Source organism: Aricia agestis, chromosome 14 (assembly GCF_905147365.1).
Source record: "Aricia agestis chromosome 14, ilAriAges1.1, whole genome shotgun sequence".
Classification (NCBI taxonomy): Eukaryota; Metazoa; Arthropoda; class Insecta; order Lepidoptera; family Lycaenidae; genus Aricia; species Aricia agestis.
The window spans coordinates 7501-24432 of NC_056419.1; the positions used below are offsets into that span (position 1 = coordinate 7501).

The 16932-nt window shown below is 59.6% G+C and overlaps 1 protein-coding gene across 1 annotated transcript; it reads right to left on the minus strand.

Annotated features, from left to right (window-relative positions):
- Nucleotides 1-5582: 5582 nt before the first annotated feature.
- On the minus strand, nt 5583-10951 carry LOC121733899. The gene is made up of 3 exons (XM_042124301.1): nt 8738-10951; nt 6152-8684; nt 5583-5998 (listed from the first exon to the last, which is right to left on the minus strand). Exons 1-3 carry the CDS (start codon nt 10949-10951, stop codon nt 5583-5585), a joined length of 5163 nt encoding a protein of 1720 aa, XP_041980235.1.
- Between the last annotated feature and the right edge of the window lie 5981 nt (nt 10952-16932).

Consider the following 16932-nt stretch of genomic DNA (forward strand, 5'->3'; position numbering starts at 1 on the left):
CATGGAACGGACAACGCCCATGTAGAGGCGCCGACAAGCCAAACTCGGGCCCCCGAGATTCGGGAGCAGCGAGGCAAGGGCACCCGCAGACTTCTTTACTTTCTCGGATAGCCGGCGGAAGTGTTCCTTGAATGACCACCGGCTATCGAGGACCAGACCAAGGTAGGTCATTGTAGGCGCTATCTTTATTCTCGTTCCACTCACTATGACTTCCAAGTCCGGCGGCGGCGCGTTTCTGGGCCCGTGGAACAAGAGGGCCTCCGACTTGTTCAACGCCACCGTCAGACCCAGAGCCTGGATCCTCCTCACGACCTGAGCGACTGCTGCCGTTGCCAGGATTTTCGCCTCTCGATGGGACTTGGCGCGGCAGACGACCGCTGTGTCGTCCGCGTATGCAACGAGCTCCACGCCCGGAAGATTGGCGCCGCGGAGCACGTAGTCGTAGCCTATATCCCATAGGCCCGGACCGAGAGACGAACCCTGCGGGACGCCACAGTCCACCTCCAGGTCCTCCCAGCCTTCTTCGGTGGGGTACTCCACCGAGCGCTCCGATAGATAGTTGCTGATGGTACGACGCAAATATCTTGGCACTCGATGGTACCGTAGTCCCTCTTTTATGGTCTCCCAGGGCAGGGTGTTGAACGCATTGGTGATGTCCAACGAGACAACCAACACCACCCCACCCCGAGAGATTTCCTCCTCCGAAATCTGCCGCACACGCGCTACCGCGTCTATCGTCGAGCGACGAGATCTGAACCCGAACTGAGCGTCGCTCAAGTTCGGGCCGGCGCCTTCCAGGTGGCGGTTGAGGCGCCCCGCGATCACCCTCTCCAGGGTCTTACAGATCTCGTCGATAAGGACGATAGGGCGGTAGGCCGACGGCTGGTCCTCCGATCGTCCGTCTTTTCGTAGCAACACCAGCTTGCCCGACTTCCAACGACGCGGCACTCGGCCCTGCACCAGGCATTTGGTGAACACCTCGAGCACCTGCGCCTCCAAGTGCTTTATGGCCAACACCCAGACGCGACCGGGGACCCCGTCCAATCCAGGAGCTCGGTTTTTGAGGCTCATCTTGTGCACGGCTGCTGCCAGCTCTTCAGGCGTCACGGGTGGCACATCTTCCTCTTCGTCGTCAGACTCCGCACTAGGTGGTCGCATAGATGGTGGGGACCACTCGGCCCTGGATGGAAATAGGGCCGAAAGTACGGAGCGACGAAGGTCCGGCTCCATGTGCTGGGTCAGCGGTGGGGCAGCTGGGCGAAGCTTTTGCCTCACCCATTTGTACGGCTTGCCCCACGGGTCCTGTTCCAGGGTGTTCAGGAAATCCTCCCATGCCTCCTTCTTCGCTACCTTTATCGCCTCACGCAGAGCATGACGCGCTGAACGGTAGCCATCATGGATAGCCTCTTCTTCGGCCTCCACCCTATTTCGCCGCCGGCGATATCGCTGGAATCGCCGGCGGGCAGCCACACACTCTAGCCGGAGTTGTTTGAGCTCCGGTCGCCACCAGTAGGTCTGCCGCCGAGGCACGACCGGTCCAGCACGGGGCATCGAGGCGTCGCAAATGTTGCGAGCCGCCTCGTTCAGCCACTCCGCGCATTCCTCGACGTCTTCCGATGGGAGGGGGGACATCGACGCAACGATCGCCGCCTCCTCGAGAAGGTCTCGATCCAGACCTCTCAGGGACCACCTTGGGCCGCCGCCAGGTGGAATTCGGCGACCAGCTTCCGACGTGGAGGCAATGTCAAAGCCTATGTAGAGGTGGTCCGAGAGGGTCTCGACCTCCTCGAGGACTCTCCAGCCACTCATTCGGCGAGCGATTGATGGGCTGACTAATGTCAGGTCCACAATCGATTCCCCCTGCCACCGGACGCACGTGCTAACGGCGCCTCTGTTGGCCACGACCAGGCCCGTAGTTGCCAGCCAGTCCGCCATGGCTCTGCCTCTCGTGTCCGTGGCCGGGGAGCCCCAACGCGTGGACTTCGCGTTGAAGTCTCCGGCAACGACCACGGGATTGGCTGCTCCGCTCACAAAGGTGGTGAGCCGGAGGAGGAACGCCCCGAACTCGGCGATGGGTCTGTTCGGGGAAAAGTAAACCCCCACAACGGTGAGGGCTCCCAAGTCCGCGACGACGAAGCCGTGGCCCCGAGTCGTGCTCCTGGAAGATGGAGGCACGATTTTGGGACCAAAGACCAAAGCCACCGTCGAGTCCGCGTCGCCCAACCAGTCACCCCTAGGGAGGATCCGGTACGGCTCGGCGATCACACCGACGTCGATCGACCTCTTCAGTACCTCCTGAGACCACAGATCTTGCGCCTGAGCGCTGTGGTTCAGGTTCCCCTGCAAGAACCTTAGAGGAGCCGTTATTGAGCGTCCATGGGTGCCGCTCCCGCTCCTGAGGCTGCCGTAGATGGTGTGGCAGCCTTGGGTGGCTGACTCTTTTTGGAGCCCTTTCCAGTCTTCTGCGGTATCTTGCAGGGTTTGCTCCCCACGATATGGTCCGCCTTCCTCCCATTAGCCGCGCACACCGCGCAGTGGGGAGGGTTTCCGCACTCCTTGATTGCGTGGCCAGCCTGGCCACAGCGGAAACAGAGGTCTCCGCGGTCTGTCTCAGAGGGGCACGTCGCCCGCGTATGTCCTGCTTCGTGGCACCGGTAACACCTCATGATGCGCGCCGACAAGAGTGTCACGCGCACCACGGTCCATCCGACATAAAGTTTGGCGTTCGGTGCTGTCACTGATTTGGCGGCCTCGACCGGGCACCTTACCCAGGCCGCGCCGCGTCCACTCCGGTCTACCCGGATTTCGCCAACCTTAACGTCGTCGACCGCGCAGCCACCGCATCTTGCGACGGCCGCGGCGATTTCTGCCGCAGAGGCGGAGTCGTCCAGGCCTGTTATCCGCAGCTCGGCGCACTTTTGCGGCCGAGAAATGCGGACATCCGTCTCCCCGAGGGCCTCCTTCAGCTTGCCCGCAAGAGTATCGGCCTTCTCTTTGCTGGCCGTCCCGGGTATCTCATACATACGAGCCCCGGTAACGGCCCGCTTAAATTTGAGATGAGGAATCTCAAGAGCAACCAGATCAAGGTGTTGCTTGGCCCTCTCCATGACGTCCTTATACGTCACGCCTCTCTTTTCTGCCTCTGGCTGCAGTGTAATCACCACCGCTGCAGATTTGGGAGCGCGGAGGCTTCCCTTCTTTCCCTTTCTTTTCTTCTTTGGCACTTCCTTCTTTCCTTCCTTTTTCCGTACCTTTTCACCTCTCTTGACCACTTCCGACCACTGTGTGGGCGGGTTTGGTCCCAACGCCGCCGTAGTTGGGGCAGCGTCGCTCCTAGCGGCTGCCGCTTCTACGGCTGCGGCCGACTTTTTAACTTTCTTCCTCTTTTGTTTCAGAGCCGGTCCGGGATTGAGCGGGGGCGACAGAGTCGACACCGTGGGCTCCGGCTCTGGAGTCCTCTCTTTCGCCTTTGACGCCGTTGGTGTTGCATCACAGGCTTCGTCTCGCTTCCGGTCAGCGGCTAAGGGAGGTCTCAGGCGTGGCTCCGGCAGGAGTCTGGCCTGGAGACCCTCTATCCGCGCGTCAATCCGGGCACTGGTCACTGCGACCGCCTCGCGCACCGCTCGCTGTAAAAGCTCTTCCACGTCTAGTTCTTTAGTGACGGGAGCTGGCTGTTGTGGGACATCAGAGAGCTTGCGTTTGACGGCCTCCAGCTCCATTTTCAACTCGGTGACCTCTTTGGAGAGGCGCGCATTTGCCGCCTCCAGAGCTCTTTTTTCTTCTGACGCGGTTCGATTGATGATAGCCGCGAATGCCTCCTGTAAGGCCTGAGTTGCCTTATTTAGGGCCGCGACAGAAGTCCCTTTAAGGTTTTTGGACTTCTTGGCCACGTTTGTGATGGTCGCTAAGCTCTCAGCGACCACCACTCCTACCGCCGCCGTCGCTTCCCTTTCCGCTACCAAAGTCCTGTCCGAGTTTTCGGAGGATTCCGACAGCCGGTGTAACCGTTGCAGCGGAATCCTCTTAGTCGACTCCAATATTTCGCGTTCGACCTCGACCTCCATGGCTCTGACCTCCTCGTCATTGAGGTCCTTTTTGGCCTTGGCCCAGCCGATATACTTCCCGGTGGTCGGAGGTCTCCCTCTACCACGTTTTGAGGAGGATTTCGTGGCCGCTCCTTTGTCCTTCTCCGGACTGTCCTCCAACTCGCTACCGCGCCTCTTGCGTCGGAAGCGGTCCCTTGTCTCGTCCTTGTTCTGAGAGACAGCAGACTCACTACCGCTCTCGTCACTTCCATTTCCTGGTTTATAGAACAAGCCAGTGGACACAGGCGTCACCGGACGCGATCCACATTCTCCCTCGCTTGCTGTTGACAATGCCAAATCGGACACGGGCGTCGTCACCCGTGATCCTCTTTCCAGATCCGGTATTCGCTCCAGCTGCACAACCGGTGTTCGGGTCGTGTGCCTGGAGTCATCGTCCGTCGTTATTATTATTACGTCCGCCACCGGCGCGGTTAGGAGCGCCGGTTTCGAACACTCGCGCGAAGTCGCGCCACCACTTTCACTCACCGCCGCCACCGCGGCCTCCTCGACCCTCAACGTATCTTGTGCCGGCCCCGTATACGTCCAGCAGACCCCCTGGGTAGAGGGGGTGTGGGATTCTCTGGCGTCCACCGGACAACCAGAACCCACCCGGGGAGTATTTTTCAATCTACGTTCCTCCATATTTGATCAGTTGGGGGTGAGTCTGCCCCACGTCCTCAATGCGTAGTCACCGACTCGCCATGCACCCCATCACCGGACGTTACCAGCTTAGGGTTCGGGGCCCACGGGCCCATCCATCACTCAAACACACACGGAATTATACACACAAACACACAAAAATGTAAAGAAGAGTATAACAAAAAGTGAAAGATAGTGAAGAAAAGGTGATGAAAGATAGAATAAATAAAATAAACAAAACAAAAGAAGGGTATGCTACCAAAGAGAAGAGAAAGATAGTGAAAGACCGGCGTTCAGCCATCCTGAGTGCCTCACCCCGTGTAAAGGGCGGGGCGGCGCACCCAGGCGCCCAGGGACACGAACGTGGACGGACCGGTATCGCCCCCAACCTTTTTTTTTTTTTTTTTTTTTTTTTTTTTTTTTTTTTTTTTTTTTTTTTTTTTTTTTTTTTTTTTTTTTTTTTTTTTGCGACGGGAAATGCCTTGACGCATCCCGTGGGAATTGGGGACTCCCCCACGGGTATGTGGGACTCGCTACGGCCGTAAAGGTGGTAAGGCGGCCGCAGCCCTACCCACTAAAACCCGTCGGTACTCTTCCTCGTACCACCTTGCAGGTTCACGGGAACGCGCGAGCTCAACTCCATGGCTCTGCAAGCGTGTCCGCCCGCGTGCTAATAGCAGGCTCCTCTTCGTTGGAGCGAATCAGCTCCTACCGCCGAACAGAGGCCCTACCAGGGCTTGCATAGGCAGTCCGTTCTCTGGTGTCGCGATGCGCGAAGAGTACACAGCGCATCGCGACCCTCTCGGGGGCTCGTTCGTTGGGCGGCGGCATCCCCATACCGTCGCCCGAGCTCCCCATCTAGGGCGGCAAGTCGTCAACATGTTGTCGCCTTGTCCGTCTTCGTCGTCGGGGGTCGAGCGCCTCTCTCTCTCTCTCCCGCTCGGCCTCCTCCTTTGCGGCGATTACTTCCTCCGCGAAGTCCTCGACCGCCTTCCAATCCAGTTCACTGCGCAGCATGGCTCGTACCATAGCTGGCAGTGATATGTCCTGTCCAATGGCGGCCGTTAAGGCCGCACGTTGTTGTAACCATGAGGGACAGGCCGTTACGGTGTGCGCGGCCGTGTCCCTGTCCTCGCCACAGTGGTGGCATCGTGTCGTCTCCTCCCTCCCGGCGATCTCGCACAGGTACCGACCGAAGCAGCCGTGCCCGGTCAGCACCTGTGCGAGGCGGAACGAGAGTGCGCCGTACTTCCGACCCAGCCATTCCCTGAACACTGGGCGGATGGCCAGTATCAGGTCCACGCTCACTCGTGGCTCCGAGAGCCGTTCTTCCCACTCATCCAAGGCCCTGTCGTTGGCCTCTTCCCTCCACCGACGTACGGCGTCCGGGAGGGGGTTGCTGCCCCCCGCGCGGACTTCTGCGCTACGCCAGTAGACATCGGCGAGGGTTTTGGCGTCCAGGTCCCATGGGACGCTTCCGGCGAGCAGGCACGCAGCATCCCGAGAGATGGTGCGGTACCCGCGCACTGCCCGCGTCGCCATTATTCGTTGTAGCCGTCCCAGGGCCTGCCTGTTCACAGCTGCCAGATCTTCAGCCCATATCGGCGCACCGTACATCACCATGGAGCGTATCACACCCATGTACAGGCGCCGACAAGTAAGGCTCGGGCCCCCGAGATTCGGGAGCAGCGAGGCCAGGGCTCCTGCTGCCTTTGTCACCTTCTCGGATAGCCGGCGGAAGTGCTCTTTGAAAGTCCACCGGCTATCGAGGACCAGTCCGAGATATCTCATGGTAGGCGCAATCTGGATCGAAGTTCCTCCAACTATTATTGCTAGGCCAGGCGGCGGCGCGTTACGGGGCCCGTGGAAAACGATAGCCTCCGTCTTGTTCAGCGCCACCGTCAGGCCCAGCGCCTGGATCCTGCGCACCACCTGCGCTACCGCTGCCGTCGCCAGGATTGTGGCTTCGCGGTGCGTTCTGGCGCGACAGACCACAGCAGTGTCGTCCGCGTACGCGACCAGTTCGACGCCGGGTAAGTTGGCACCGCGAAGCACATGGTCAAATCCAAGGTCCCACAGTTCCGGACCGAGAGCCGAACCCTGTGGGACGCCGCAGTCTACCTCCTGCTCTTCCCATCCATCTTCGGTAGGGTACTGCACCGAGCGCTCCGACAGATAATCACCGATGGTTCGGCGTAAGTATCTGGGCACTCGGTGGTACCTCAGGGCCTCCTTTATTGTTTCCCAAGGCAGGGTGTTGAACGCATTGGCGATGTCCAATGAGACAACCAACACCACCCCGCCCTGAGAGATTTGCTGCTCCGTGATTAACCGAATCCGTGCCACCGCGTCTATTGTTGATCGACGAGACCGAAACCCGAACTGAGCATCGCTCAGGTTGGGACCAACGCTCTCAAGATGACGGTTGAGGCGTGCGACGATGATCCTCTCAAACGTCTTGCAGATCTCGTCGATCAACACTATGGGACGATAGGCAGACGGCTGGTCTTCTGGTCGCCCGGCCTTTTTGAGTAGCACGAGTTTGCCCGTCTTCCAGCGACGTGGAACTCGCCCCTGTACCAAACACAAGTTCAGTACGGCGAGCACACGCGCTTCCATGTGCTCCATCGCTAGCACCCATACACGACCGGGGACTCCATCCAAGCCAGGAGCCTTATTCTGAAGGCTCATTTTATGTACCGCCACTGCCAGTTCTCCGGCTGAAACTGGGGGGATTTCCTCCTCCTCTTCGGGTTCCGCAGTTGGTGGTGCCATGGATGGTGGGGACCACTCGGCCCTAGGTGGAAATAGGGCCGAAACGATGGATCTGCAGAGATCCGGCTGCAAGGACTGAGTGAGCGGTGGGGCAGCAGGGCGAAGCTTTTGCCTCACCCACTTGTAAGGTCTGCCCCACGGGTCCTGCTCAAGAGTACCTAGGAATTCCTCCCATGCCGTCTTCTTGGCCTTTCGGATGGCATCGCGCAGATTGTGACGCGCTGTGCGGTATCCATCGTAGATGGTCTCCTCATCCGTCTCACTCCTGATTCGCCTTCTTCGATAACGCAGATAGCGGCGGCGGGCTGCCACACACTGATCGCGGAGACGCTTCAAGTCTGGACTCCACCAGTACGTCTGGCGTCTTGGTACGACCGGCCCGGCGCGGGGCATTGAGGCGTCGCAGATGTTGTGTGCCGCCTCAATCAACCACTCCGTGCATTCCTCTACGTCCTCTGATGGTAGAGGCGCCCATGACGCGACGGCTGCTGCCTCCTTGAGGAGGTCGCGGTCCAACTTCTTCAAGGACCACCTCGGGCCTGCACTAGGTGTAAATGTGCGACCCGGCTCCGTCGAGTGAGCTGAGACGACGAAGCGTATGTAGAGGTGGTCCGAGAGAGTCTCAGTGCGACTCAAGACCTGCCACTCGGTTATATGCGGGGCGATGGCTGGGCTGACCAGGGTGAGATCCACTATGGACTCTCCCTGTCGCCGGACGCATGTACTGGACGCACCGCGGTTTGCCAGGACCAGGCCGGTAGTGGCCAACCAATCCTCTAAGAGTCGACCTCTCGCATTTGCCGCCGGGGAGCCCCACAGCGGAGACTTCGCGTTGAAGTCTCCGGCGACAACTACGGGGCGACTCGACCCCTCTACGACGGCGGTCAGGCGAAGCAAGAGCGCCTCAAACTCGGCGGTCGGCTTGTTGGGGGAAAAGTAAACCCCCACAACGGTGAGGGTCCCCAAGATGGCGACAACAAATCCACGGCCCCTTATCGCGTTCCTCGACGAAGGAGACACGATTTTGGGACCAAAGACTAAGGCGACCGAAGAGTCAGCGTCTCCCAACCAGTCGCTTCTTTCCAGGACGCGGTACGGCTCTGCAATAACGGCCACGTCGATCTCCCACTGCAGAAGAGCCTGAACCCAAAGATCCTGCGCCTGGGCGCAGTGGTTCAGGTTGCCCTGCAGGAATCTTAAGGCGGCCGTTATTGGGCCTCCATAGGGTCCGCTCTGACACTAGGGGCCGCCGTAGATGTTGTGGCGGCCTCTTGAGGTGATCGGCTCTTTTTGGGGCCTTTCCGTTTTGCTTTGGGGACAGATTTGTTGCAGCGCTTGCTGCCCACGATATGGTCCGCCGCTTTCCCTCGTGACTCGCAGAGCGCGCAGTGCGGTGGGTTCCCGCACTGTTTGACCGAGTGCCCGGGCTGTCCGCAGCGGAAACAGAGTTCACTGCGGTCTGTTCCTGAGGAACATGTCGCTCTGGTGTGTCCCTCTTCATGGCACCGGAAGCACCTCATGGTGCGCTGGGCCAGGAGGGTCACCTGGGCCACTGTCCAGCCGACGTAAATCCTGGCAGGCGACGCAGTCACCAGCTTGGCGGCCTCGACCGGGCACTTGACCCAGGCCAAGCCGCGCCCTCTTCTATCTACGCGGATCTCGCCGACTCTGACATCTGTGGGACGACAACCGCCCGATCTTGCGACGGAAGCTGCGATTTCTGTCGCTGTTGCAGAGTCGTCGAGACCCGTGATTCTCAGCTCCGCACATTTCTGCGGCCGAGACACTCGTACCACGTCTTCACCGACTATTTCCTTTAATTTGCCCGCAAGGGCGTCGGCCTTCTCCTTGCAGGCCGCTCCCGAGACCTCGTACATACGAGCCCCGGTCACGGCCCGCTTAAATTTGACCGCTGGGATATCAAGTGCAGCCAAATCTAGCTGTAACTTCGCCTTATCAATGACGTCCTGGTAAGTGACGCCATTTTTCTCCGCGTCCGGAAGCAGAGTCAGTACTACGGCTGCTGATTTTGGAGCGCGGAGTTGCCTTTCCTTCTTCTTTTTCTCCTTCTTCTTCAGCGTCTTTTTCTTGTCTTCCACCTTCTTCGGTGCCTTCCCTCTTTTGACTACCTCTGTCCATGAAGGAGAGGTGACTGGCTGTGTCGTTGCTACCGCCGTCGTTGCATCGCTTCTCGCGGCTGCAGCCTCGACAGCAGCAGCAGACTTTCGTCCCTTCTTTGTCCTTTTTGGTTTGGGATCCGGGTTCGTCGGAGCCATCAATGTAGAGACTGATGGCTCCGGCGGAGGCGGGGTCTCTTTTTCCACTTCAGGTAGCTGCGGCCTTGCGACTGATGTGGAGGCAGCTCTCTCCTTCTTTTTGTCCGCAGCAAGTGGAGGGCGTAGGCGAGGTTCCGGTAGAAGTCGGGCCTCGAGCCCTTCCAAGCGTGCATCCATGCGGGCGTTCATCACGGAGACCGCCTCGCGCAGCGCTCGCTGTAATATCTCTTCCACATTCGGCTCTTTAATAGTTGGAGCAGACTGTGGTTGGGCGTCAGCGAGCCTGCGCTTGACGGCCTCTAGTTCTTTCTTCATGTCCTCTAGCTCTCTGGAGAGGCGTGTGTTCTGCGCCGCCAGGGCTCTCGTCTCTTCCGAAGCTGACCTGCTAAGAAGGCTAACGCTCGCTTCCTTTATGGTACAAGTCGCTTTTTTAAGGGCCGCGATGTAGGTGCCCTTAAGATTCTTCGACTTCTGAGTCACAGCGGAGATGGCATCAAGGCTCTGCGTTATTGCCTCGCCAAGTTTCGCCGTTGTGATCTCGTCTTCCGCCATTATGCAGTCTGAGAGTGAGGACTCCGAAAGCCGGTTGGACCGTAGGTTCGGGAGTCTCTTTGTCACGTCCAGTAGTTCCTTCTCTACCTCGACTTCAAGTTCCCTCTGCTTGATGTCGAGGAGATCCTTCTTGGCCTTGTACATGCCTACGTATTGCCCTGTGGTGGGCGGTCTTCCTCTTCCGCGTTTGGAGGAGGGCTTTGCGGCCGCTCCCCTGTTTTTCTCCGGGCTATCCTCGAGCTCACTACCGCGCCTCTTGCGCCGGAAAGTGTCCCGGGTCCTCTCCCTCTCACTGTCCACGTCCGGATTATGAGAAGCGGCGGAATCATCGCCGCTCTCGTCACTACCACTTCCGGGTCTCCTAAAGAACCCGGAGCCCATGCCTGTGGGTACGGGCGTTACCGCTCGTGATCCACCCTCGCTCGCCGTCAACATTGCCAAATCGCATTGCCTATCATTGTCCGTAAGTTCGTTGCCAAAGTCGTCATTCCTCCTCCCCTCCTTCAAAGCATGTTTGGGGCCCCCAGTATACACGGCCCGATCCCCCGCCGAAGCGGGAGTGTGGGATTCTCCGGCGTTGCCGGTACCCACCCTGGGAGAATTATCCGCATGCTTGTTTTCCATGTTTGTGTCAGTTAGGGGTGATTCTGCCCCGGCGCCCTTGGTACGTAGCCACCTGCTCGTAATGCATCCCACGGCCGGGCGCCATAAACCCTGGATTAGGGGCCCACGGGCCCATCCATCACTCATTCACACACAGATGTACACACGCAAACAAACAATGGTGTAAAGAAGAGTGCAAACAAAAAGGAAAGACAGGGTAGATAAGATGGTGAAAGATAGTGAAACAAAAATAAAACAATATAAATGAAGGGTAAACTATAAAAAGAGAGAAAGACAGAAGAGACCGGTGTTCAGCCATCCTGGATACGTCACTTCGTGTAAAGGGCGAGGTGGCGTACCCAGGCGCCCAGGGACACGAACGTGGACGGACCGGTATCGCCCCCGTATCGCCCCCAACCTAACCTAACCTAACCTAACCTAACCTAACCTAACCTAACCTAACCTAACCTAACCTAACCTAACCTAACCTTTTTTTTTTTTTTTTTTTTTTTTTTTTTTTTTTTTTTTTTTTTTTTTTTTTTTTTTTTTTTTTTTTTTTTTTTTTTGAGGAGGGGAAATACGTTACGTATCCCCCGCCCCCTCGGGGGAAGGGGCGGGGGTATGTGGGACTCCCTACGAGAGGTCTACCCACTAAAACCCCCCCAGCCCTCCGTCAAGCGCCTAGTGCGGGAGGGACGGGAACCGCGGAGCGACTTCACTCCGCCCCTCCCAGCGCGCTGCCGCAACCGGCACCTTCTTCGAGCGGCTTGAACCGCTGACCTCGCCGAGAGCCCCCCGGGCTATAGGGGGGCTGTCTTCTCGGGACCCTTTATGCGGGCGGGGATCCCCCGATCGCCGCCCACGGGTCTAGGCCTCCATCTCCATCGCGGCAGAGACGGGCGGAGCCCGCTTGCCCTTAGGCTTCGGCTTTTGCCGAGCCTTTTTAGACGGGACCTTCTCTTCTCCGGGGGCCGGCTTTTTAGCAGATGGGCATCTGCCCAGCACGTGCCCCCTTTCTACTTTGCCAGCGGCCTCGCACAGGGAGCAGTTAGGCTCTGCTGCCCCGCACTCCGCCGCCTTATGCCCCGGTTTCCCGCACCGGAAACAAGTCCCACTACGGTCCACCGGGCACTGGCACTTGGCAGCCACGTGGCCGGTGTCTTGGCAGCGGAAGCAGCGCGTCGGCCTCGCGGCCAGCAACGCCACCCTCGCTGACACCCAACCAATACGCAACCGCCCAGAGCTCGAGAGCTTCTTGGCAGCCGCGACTGGGAGGCGGATCCAACACGACCCGTCCCCCCGTGGCCCCTCTCTAATCGGCCCCACCCGAACATCGCCGGCCAGGCAATCTCCTTCGAGTGCGACCGCTTCCTTTATTTCGGCGGCCGTCACTGAGTCGTCAAGGCCGGCGATGCGCACTTCAGCGCATGCAGCTGGCCGCCCGACTTTCACCTCTAGAGGCAGGACGGTCCTGAGCCTCGCGGCAAAGGCGTCCGCCTTCTTCTCTGCGCCCTCACCGGCGATAGTGAGGAGGCGCCCTCCAGTTCGGGCCCGGCGGAAGCGGACTTGCGGAATATCGAACTCCGCGATGTTCACCGCCCGCCGGGCCGTCTCAAGTGCCTTGGCGTACGTCAAGCCCGCCTTCACGGCCGACTCTTCAATGGTGAGAGCGACGGCCGCGGTGGCGGGGACGCGAAGCCTTGGCTTTCCCTTCTTCTTCGGGGCGGCTGTAGATGGTGTAGCCGCCCCCTTCTTCCTCTTACCCTTTGGACCCACCTTGGTCCAAGGGGTCTCTGTATTAGGGGAGCCGATGGTCGCTCCCCCCTGTGCTGCCTCCTGAGCGGCCATTGAAGGCCGCTTCTTCTTTTTGCGGGCCTTTTTGCCCTTAGGCGCCGTCGATGTGGCAGGGGCCTCTTGCGGGGCCGCTGCACCGACAGGCGGCTGAGTCTTCTTCGCCTTGGCCGGTTTCCCTTTTGCCTTTGGGAGAGAGGGTCCCGGCAACTCTTCTTCGGTCGGCGCCACAGCGCTCGCGACGGCGTTCTGGGTTTCACCCCAAGTCCTGTCCGACGCCAGCGAGGGCCTTCGTCTCGGCTCCGGCAAGAGTCGGTCCTCCAGCCCGGCCAGCCTGGCGTTCAGCATATTGCCGAAGGTCACCGTGTTCGCGCGGGAGACCTCGGCCAATAGCTCGCGCATGTCTCCTCCGGCAGATTGCGAGGCCTGTTTGCGCATCTCGTCCAGCTCCTGGCGTAGGCCCGCCACTTGCTTTTCGAGACGCGCATTCTGGGCCTCGAGCCTCTGTATCTCCTCTGATAAGGAGCGACTCCTCATCTCGTCGAACACCATTGCGATGGTCGACACCGACTCCTTAAGGTACTTTTGAAAAGTGCCCTTAAGGTTAGCGGATTTCTTGGCGATCATCTCAATGGTCTCCAACGCCTCCTTCACTGTTTTGGCCATGTCAGCGCCCGTCCTCTCCAACGCCTCTTCTCGCGCGGGAGATGAAGCGGGGAGCGCGGCGAGAGCGGAGCTGGCGTTCTTCCACGTCCTCCTAGCCCTTTGCGCTGTTTCGGCGACCTCTTCCTCGGCCTGCAGCCGGAGGGCCTCCTCCTTCTTCTTGTTGTACTCGGCCTGCGCTTTCGCGTAGCCGACGTACTGGCCGGTTGTTGGTGGCCGGCCACGTCCTCGCTTTGGTTCAGGTGCCGTCTCCTTACTAGTAGACGGCCCTGCTTCGTCTTCAACCAGTTTTCGCCTTTTGATAGGCGTTGTCCGTCCGGTAGGTGCGGGCAGTCCCACGTCGTCCAGCGACATATTGCTGCCGGACGCCGAGTAACAGTCCTCGCTTTCGTCTGTGCTGATATCGGGGTACGATGTATAGCCGGCTCGCTTGGCCCGAGCACGGGCCAGGACGTACGTAATGTACTCCTTCTTTACACCGTCCGTATCACCCCTCGCTTCCTTCTTCTTCATCAAATCCCTAAGCCGAAGCAATGCGTTCGGCTGCGGCTTTGAGAAGTCTACGTCTTCGTCCGTGAGTGGCTCCCTAGCCGGCGCGGTTAGGTGCGCCGGCTTGGGATCCGCGCCCTTCTTGGCGCCTTCTTCGGCGTCTCCATCAATAGGCACATCCCTCTCCAGTGGGGTTAAGAGCACCACCGGTTTGGGGTCTGCGCGCTTTTTAGCGCCTCCCTTTCCTTCACCCTTCTTCTTCGCCGCCTTAGCGGCCCCCTCGTCCTTCCTCGTAATAAGTGGCCCCTCCGTATACGAGGGCCGGCCACCGTCCGAAGACGGCGCATGGGATTCTCCGGCTCCTGAGGAGCCGGGACCCACCCGGAGAATACTTTGCTTATCACGACTGTCCATACTTCCTTACTCCGACACCCCGGGTCGCGGGCCCTTTCGTCACACTGTGGGCGCAGCCAAACACACACACAAACACACGCCCATACCGGCGTTCAGCCACCCCTCCCGTGTCACCGTGAAAAAGCTCACGATGGCACGGGGGAGGTGCCCAGGGACACGACGTGGACGGACCGGTATCGCCCCCAACCTAACCTTTTTTTTTTTTTTTTTTTTTTTTTTTTTTTTTTTTTTTTTTTTTTTTTTTTTGCGTCGGGAAATGCTCTGACGCATCCCGGGGGAACTGGGGACTCCCCCACGGGTATGTGGGGCTCGCTGCGGTCGTGAAGATGGTGAATTGACCGCAGCCCTACCCACTAAAACCCGACGGTATTCTTCTACGTCCCATGCAGGGTTGCGAGCACGCGTGAGCCTTCGTCCGCGGTCCTGCATGGCTTTGCCTGCGTGTCACGGCAGGCCCGTCTTCTGTGGAGCACTAAGGCTCCTAAAGGCCGAACAGAGGCCCTCTCGGGGCTTGCGTAGGCCTATCTCTCTACGGTGTCGCGATGCGCGAAGAATACGCAGCGCATCGCGACCCACTCGGGGACTCGACTCGATGGGCGACGGCATCCCCATGCCGCCGCCCCGAGCCCCCCGGCTAAGGCGGCAAGTGGTCATCGTTGATGACCCGTCGTCGTCTCAGCCGTCTTCTTCGGCGGGGGTCGAGCGCCTCCAGCTCCCTCACTCGCTCGGCCTCCTCCTTCGCGGCGATGACTTCCTCGCAGAAGTCCTGCACCGCTCTCCATCCGGGTTCGCTTGCCAGCATGGCGCGAAGCAACGCTTGCAGCGAGAGGTCATTTCCAATGGCGGCCGTGAGGGCCGCCCGTTGTCGAGTCCAGGAAGGACAGGCAGACACTGTGTGCTCCGCCGTGTCCATGTCACAATCGCAGTGGTGACAGCGCGTACTCTCTTCTCTGTTCGCGATCTCACACAGGTAGCGACCAAAGCAGCCGTGCCCGGTCAGCACCTGCGTGAGTCGGAAGGAGAGCGCGCCGTACTTTCTGGTCAACCACTCTTTGAGTACCGGCCTGATAGCCAGCACCAGTTCCACACTAACTTGCGGTTCGAAGAGCCGCTCCTCCCAAAGCTCGATTGCCGCTTCCTCAGCTCTGTCCCTCCACCGACGTACGGCTTCCGGTAAGGGGTTGCTTCCCCCCGCGCGGACCGCTGCGCCACGCCAATACACTTCGGCGAGGGTTTGAGCGTCCAAGTCCCAAGGGACGCTTCCAGCAAGGAGGCACGATGCGTCACGAGAGATAGTGCGATACCCTCGGACTGCACGCGTCGCCATCACTCGCTGTAGCCTTCCCAGGGTCAGCCTGTTCTCCGGCAGCAAACTGCCCGCCCAGATCGGCGCCCCATACAAGACCATCGAACGGACGACGCCCATGTAGAGACGCCGACAGGTCAAACTCGGGCCCCCGAGATTTGGAAGCAGCGAAGCCAAGGCGCCCGCAGACCTCTTCACCTTCTCGGATAGTCGGCGGAAGTGTTCCTTAAATGACCACCGACTATCGAGGACCAGACCGAGATAGGTCATTGTGGACGCAACTTGGATCCGCGTCCCGCTCACTATTACTTCCAGGTCTGGCGGGGGCGCGTTCCTGGGCCCATGGAACAAGAGGGCCTCCGACTTGTTGCCCCCAACCTAACCTAACCTAACCTAACCTAACCTAACCTAACCTAACCTAACCTAACCTAACCTAACCTAACCCAACCTAACCCAACCTTTTTTTTTTTTTTTTTTTTTTTTTTTTTTTTTTTTTTTTTTTTTTTTTTTTTTTTTTTGAGGAGGGGAAATACGTTACGTATCCCCCGCCCCCTCGGGGAAAGGGGCGGGGGTATGTGGGACTCCCTACGAGAGGTCTACCCACTAAAACCCCCCCAGCCCTCCGTCAAGCGCCTAGTGCGGGAGGGGCGGGAAACCGCGGAGCGACTACAACTCCGCCCCTCCCAGCGCGCAGCCGCAACCGGCACCTTCTTCAAGCGGCTTGAGCCGCGTACCTCGCCGAGAGCCCCCCGGGCTATAGGGGGGCTGTCTTCTCGGGACCCATAATGTGGGCGGGATCCCCCGATCACCGCCCACGGGTCTAGGCGTCCGTCTCCATTCGGGCGGGAGCGGGCGGGGCCCGCGCGCCTTTAGGTCTCGACTTTTTGTGTCGAGCCTTTTTGGTCGGCGCCTTGTCTTCTCCGGGGGCCGGCTTTGACGTAGATGGGCATCTACCCAGCTCGTGCCCCCTTTCGGCCCTGCCAGCGGCCTCGCACAGGGCGCAGTTTGGTGCTGCAGCCCCGCACTCCGCCGCCTTGTGCCCTGGTTTCCCGCACCGAAAACAAGTCCGGCTATGGTCCACCGGGCACTGGCACTTGGCAGCCACGTGGCCGGTGTCCTGGCAGCGGAAGCAGCGCGTCGGCCTCGCGGCCAGCAACGCCACCCTCGCCGACACCCAACCGATACGCAACCGCCCAGAGCTCGAGAGCTTCTTGGCGGCCGCGACTGGGAGGCGGATCCAACACGACCCGTCCCCCCGTGGCCCCTCTCTAATCGGCCCCGCCCGGACATCTCCGGCCTGGCACCTTCCTTCCAGTGCGACCGCCTCTACCACTTCTGC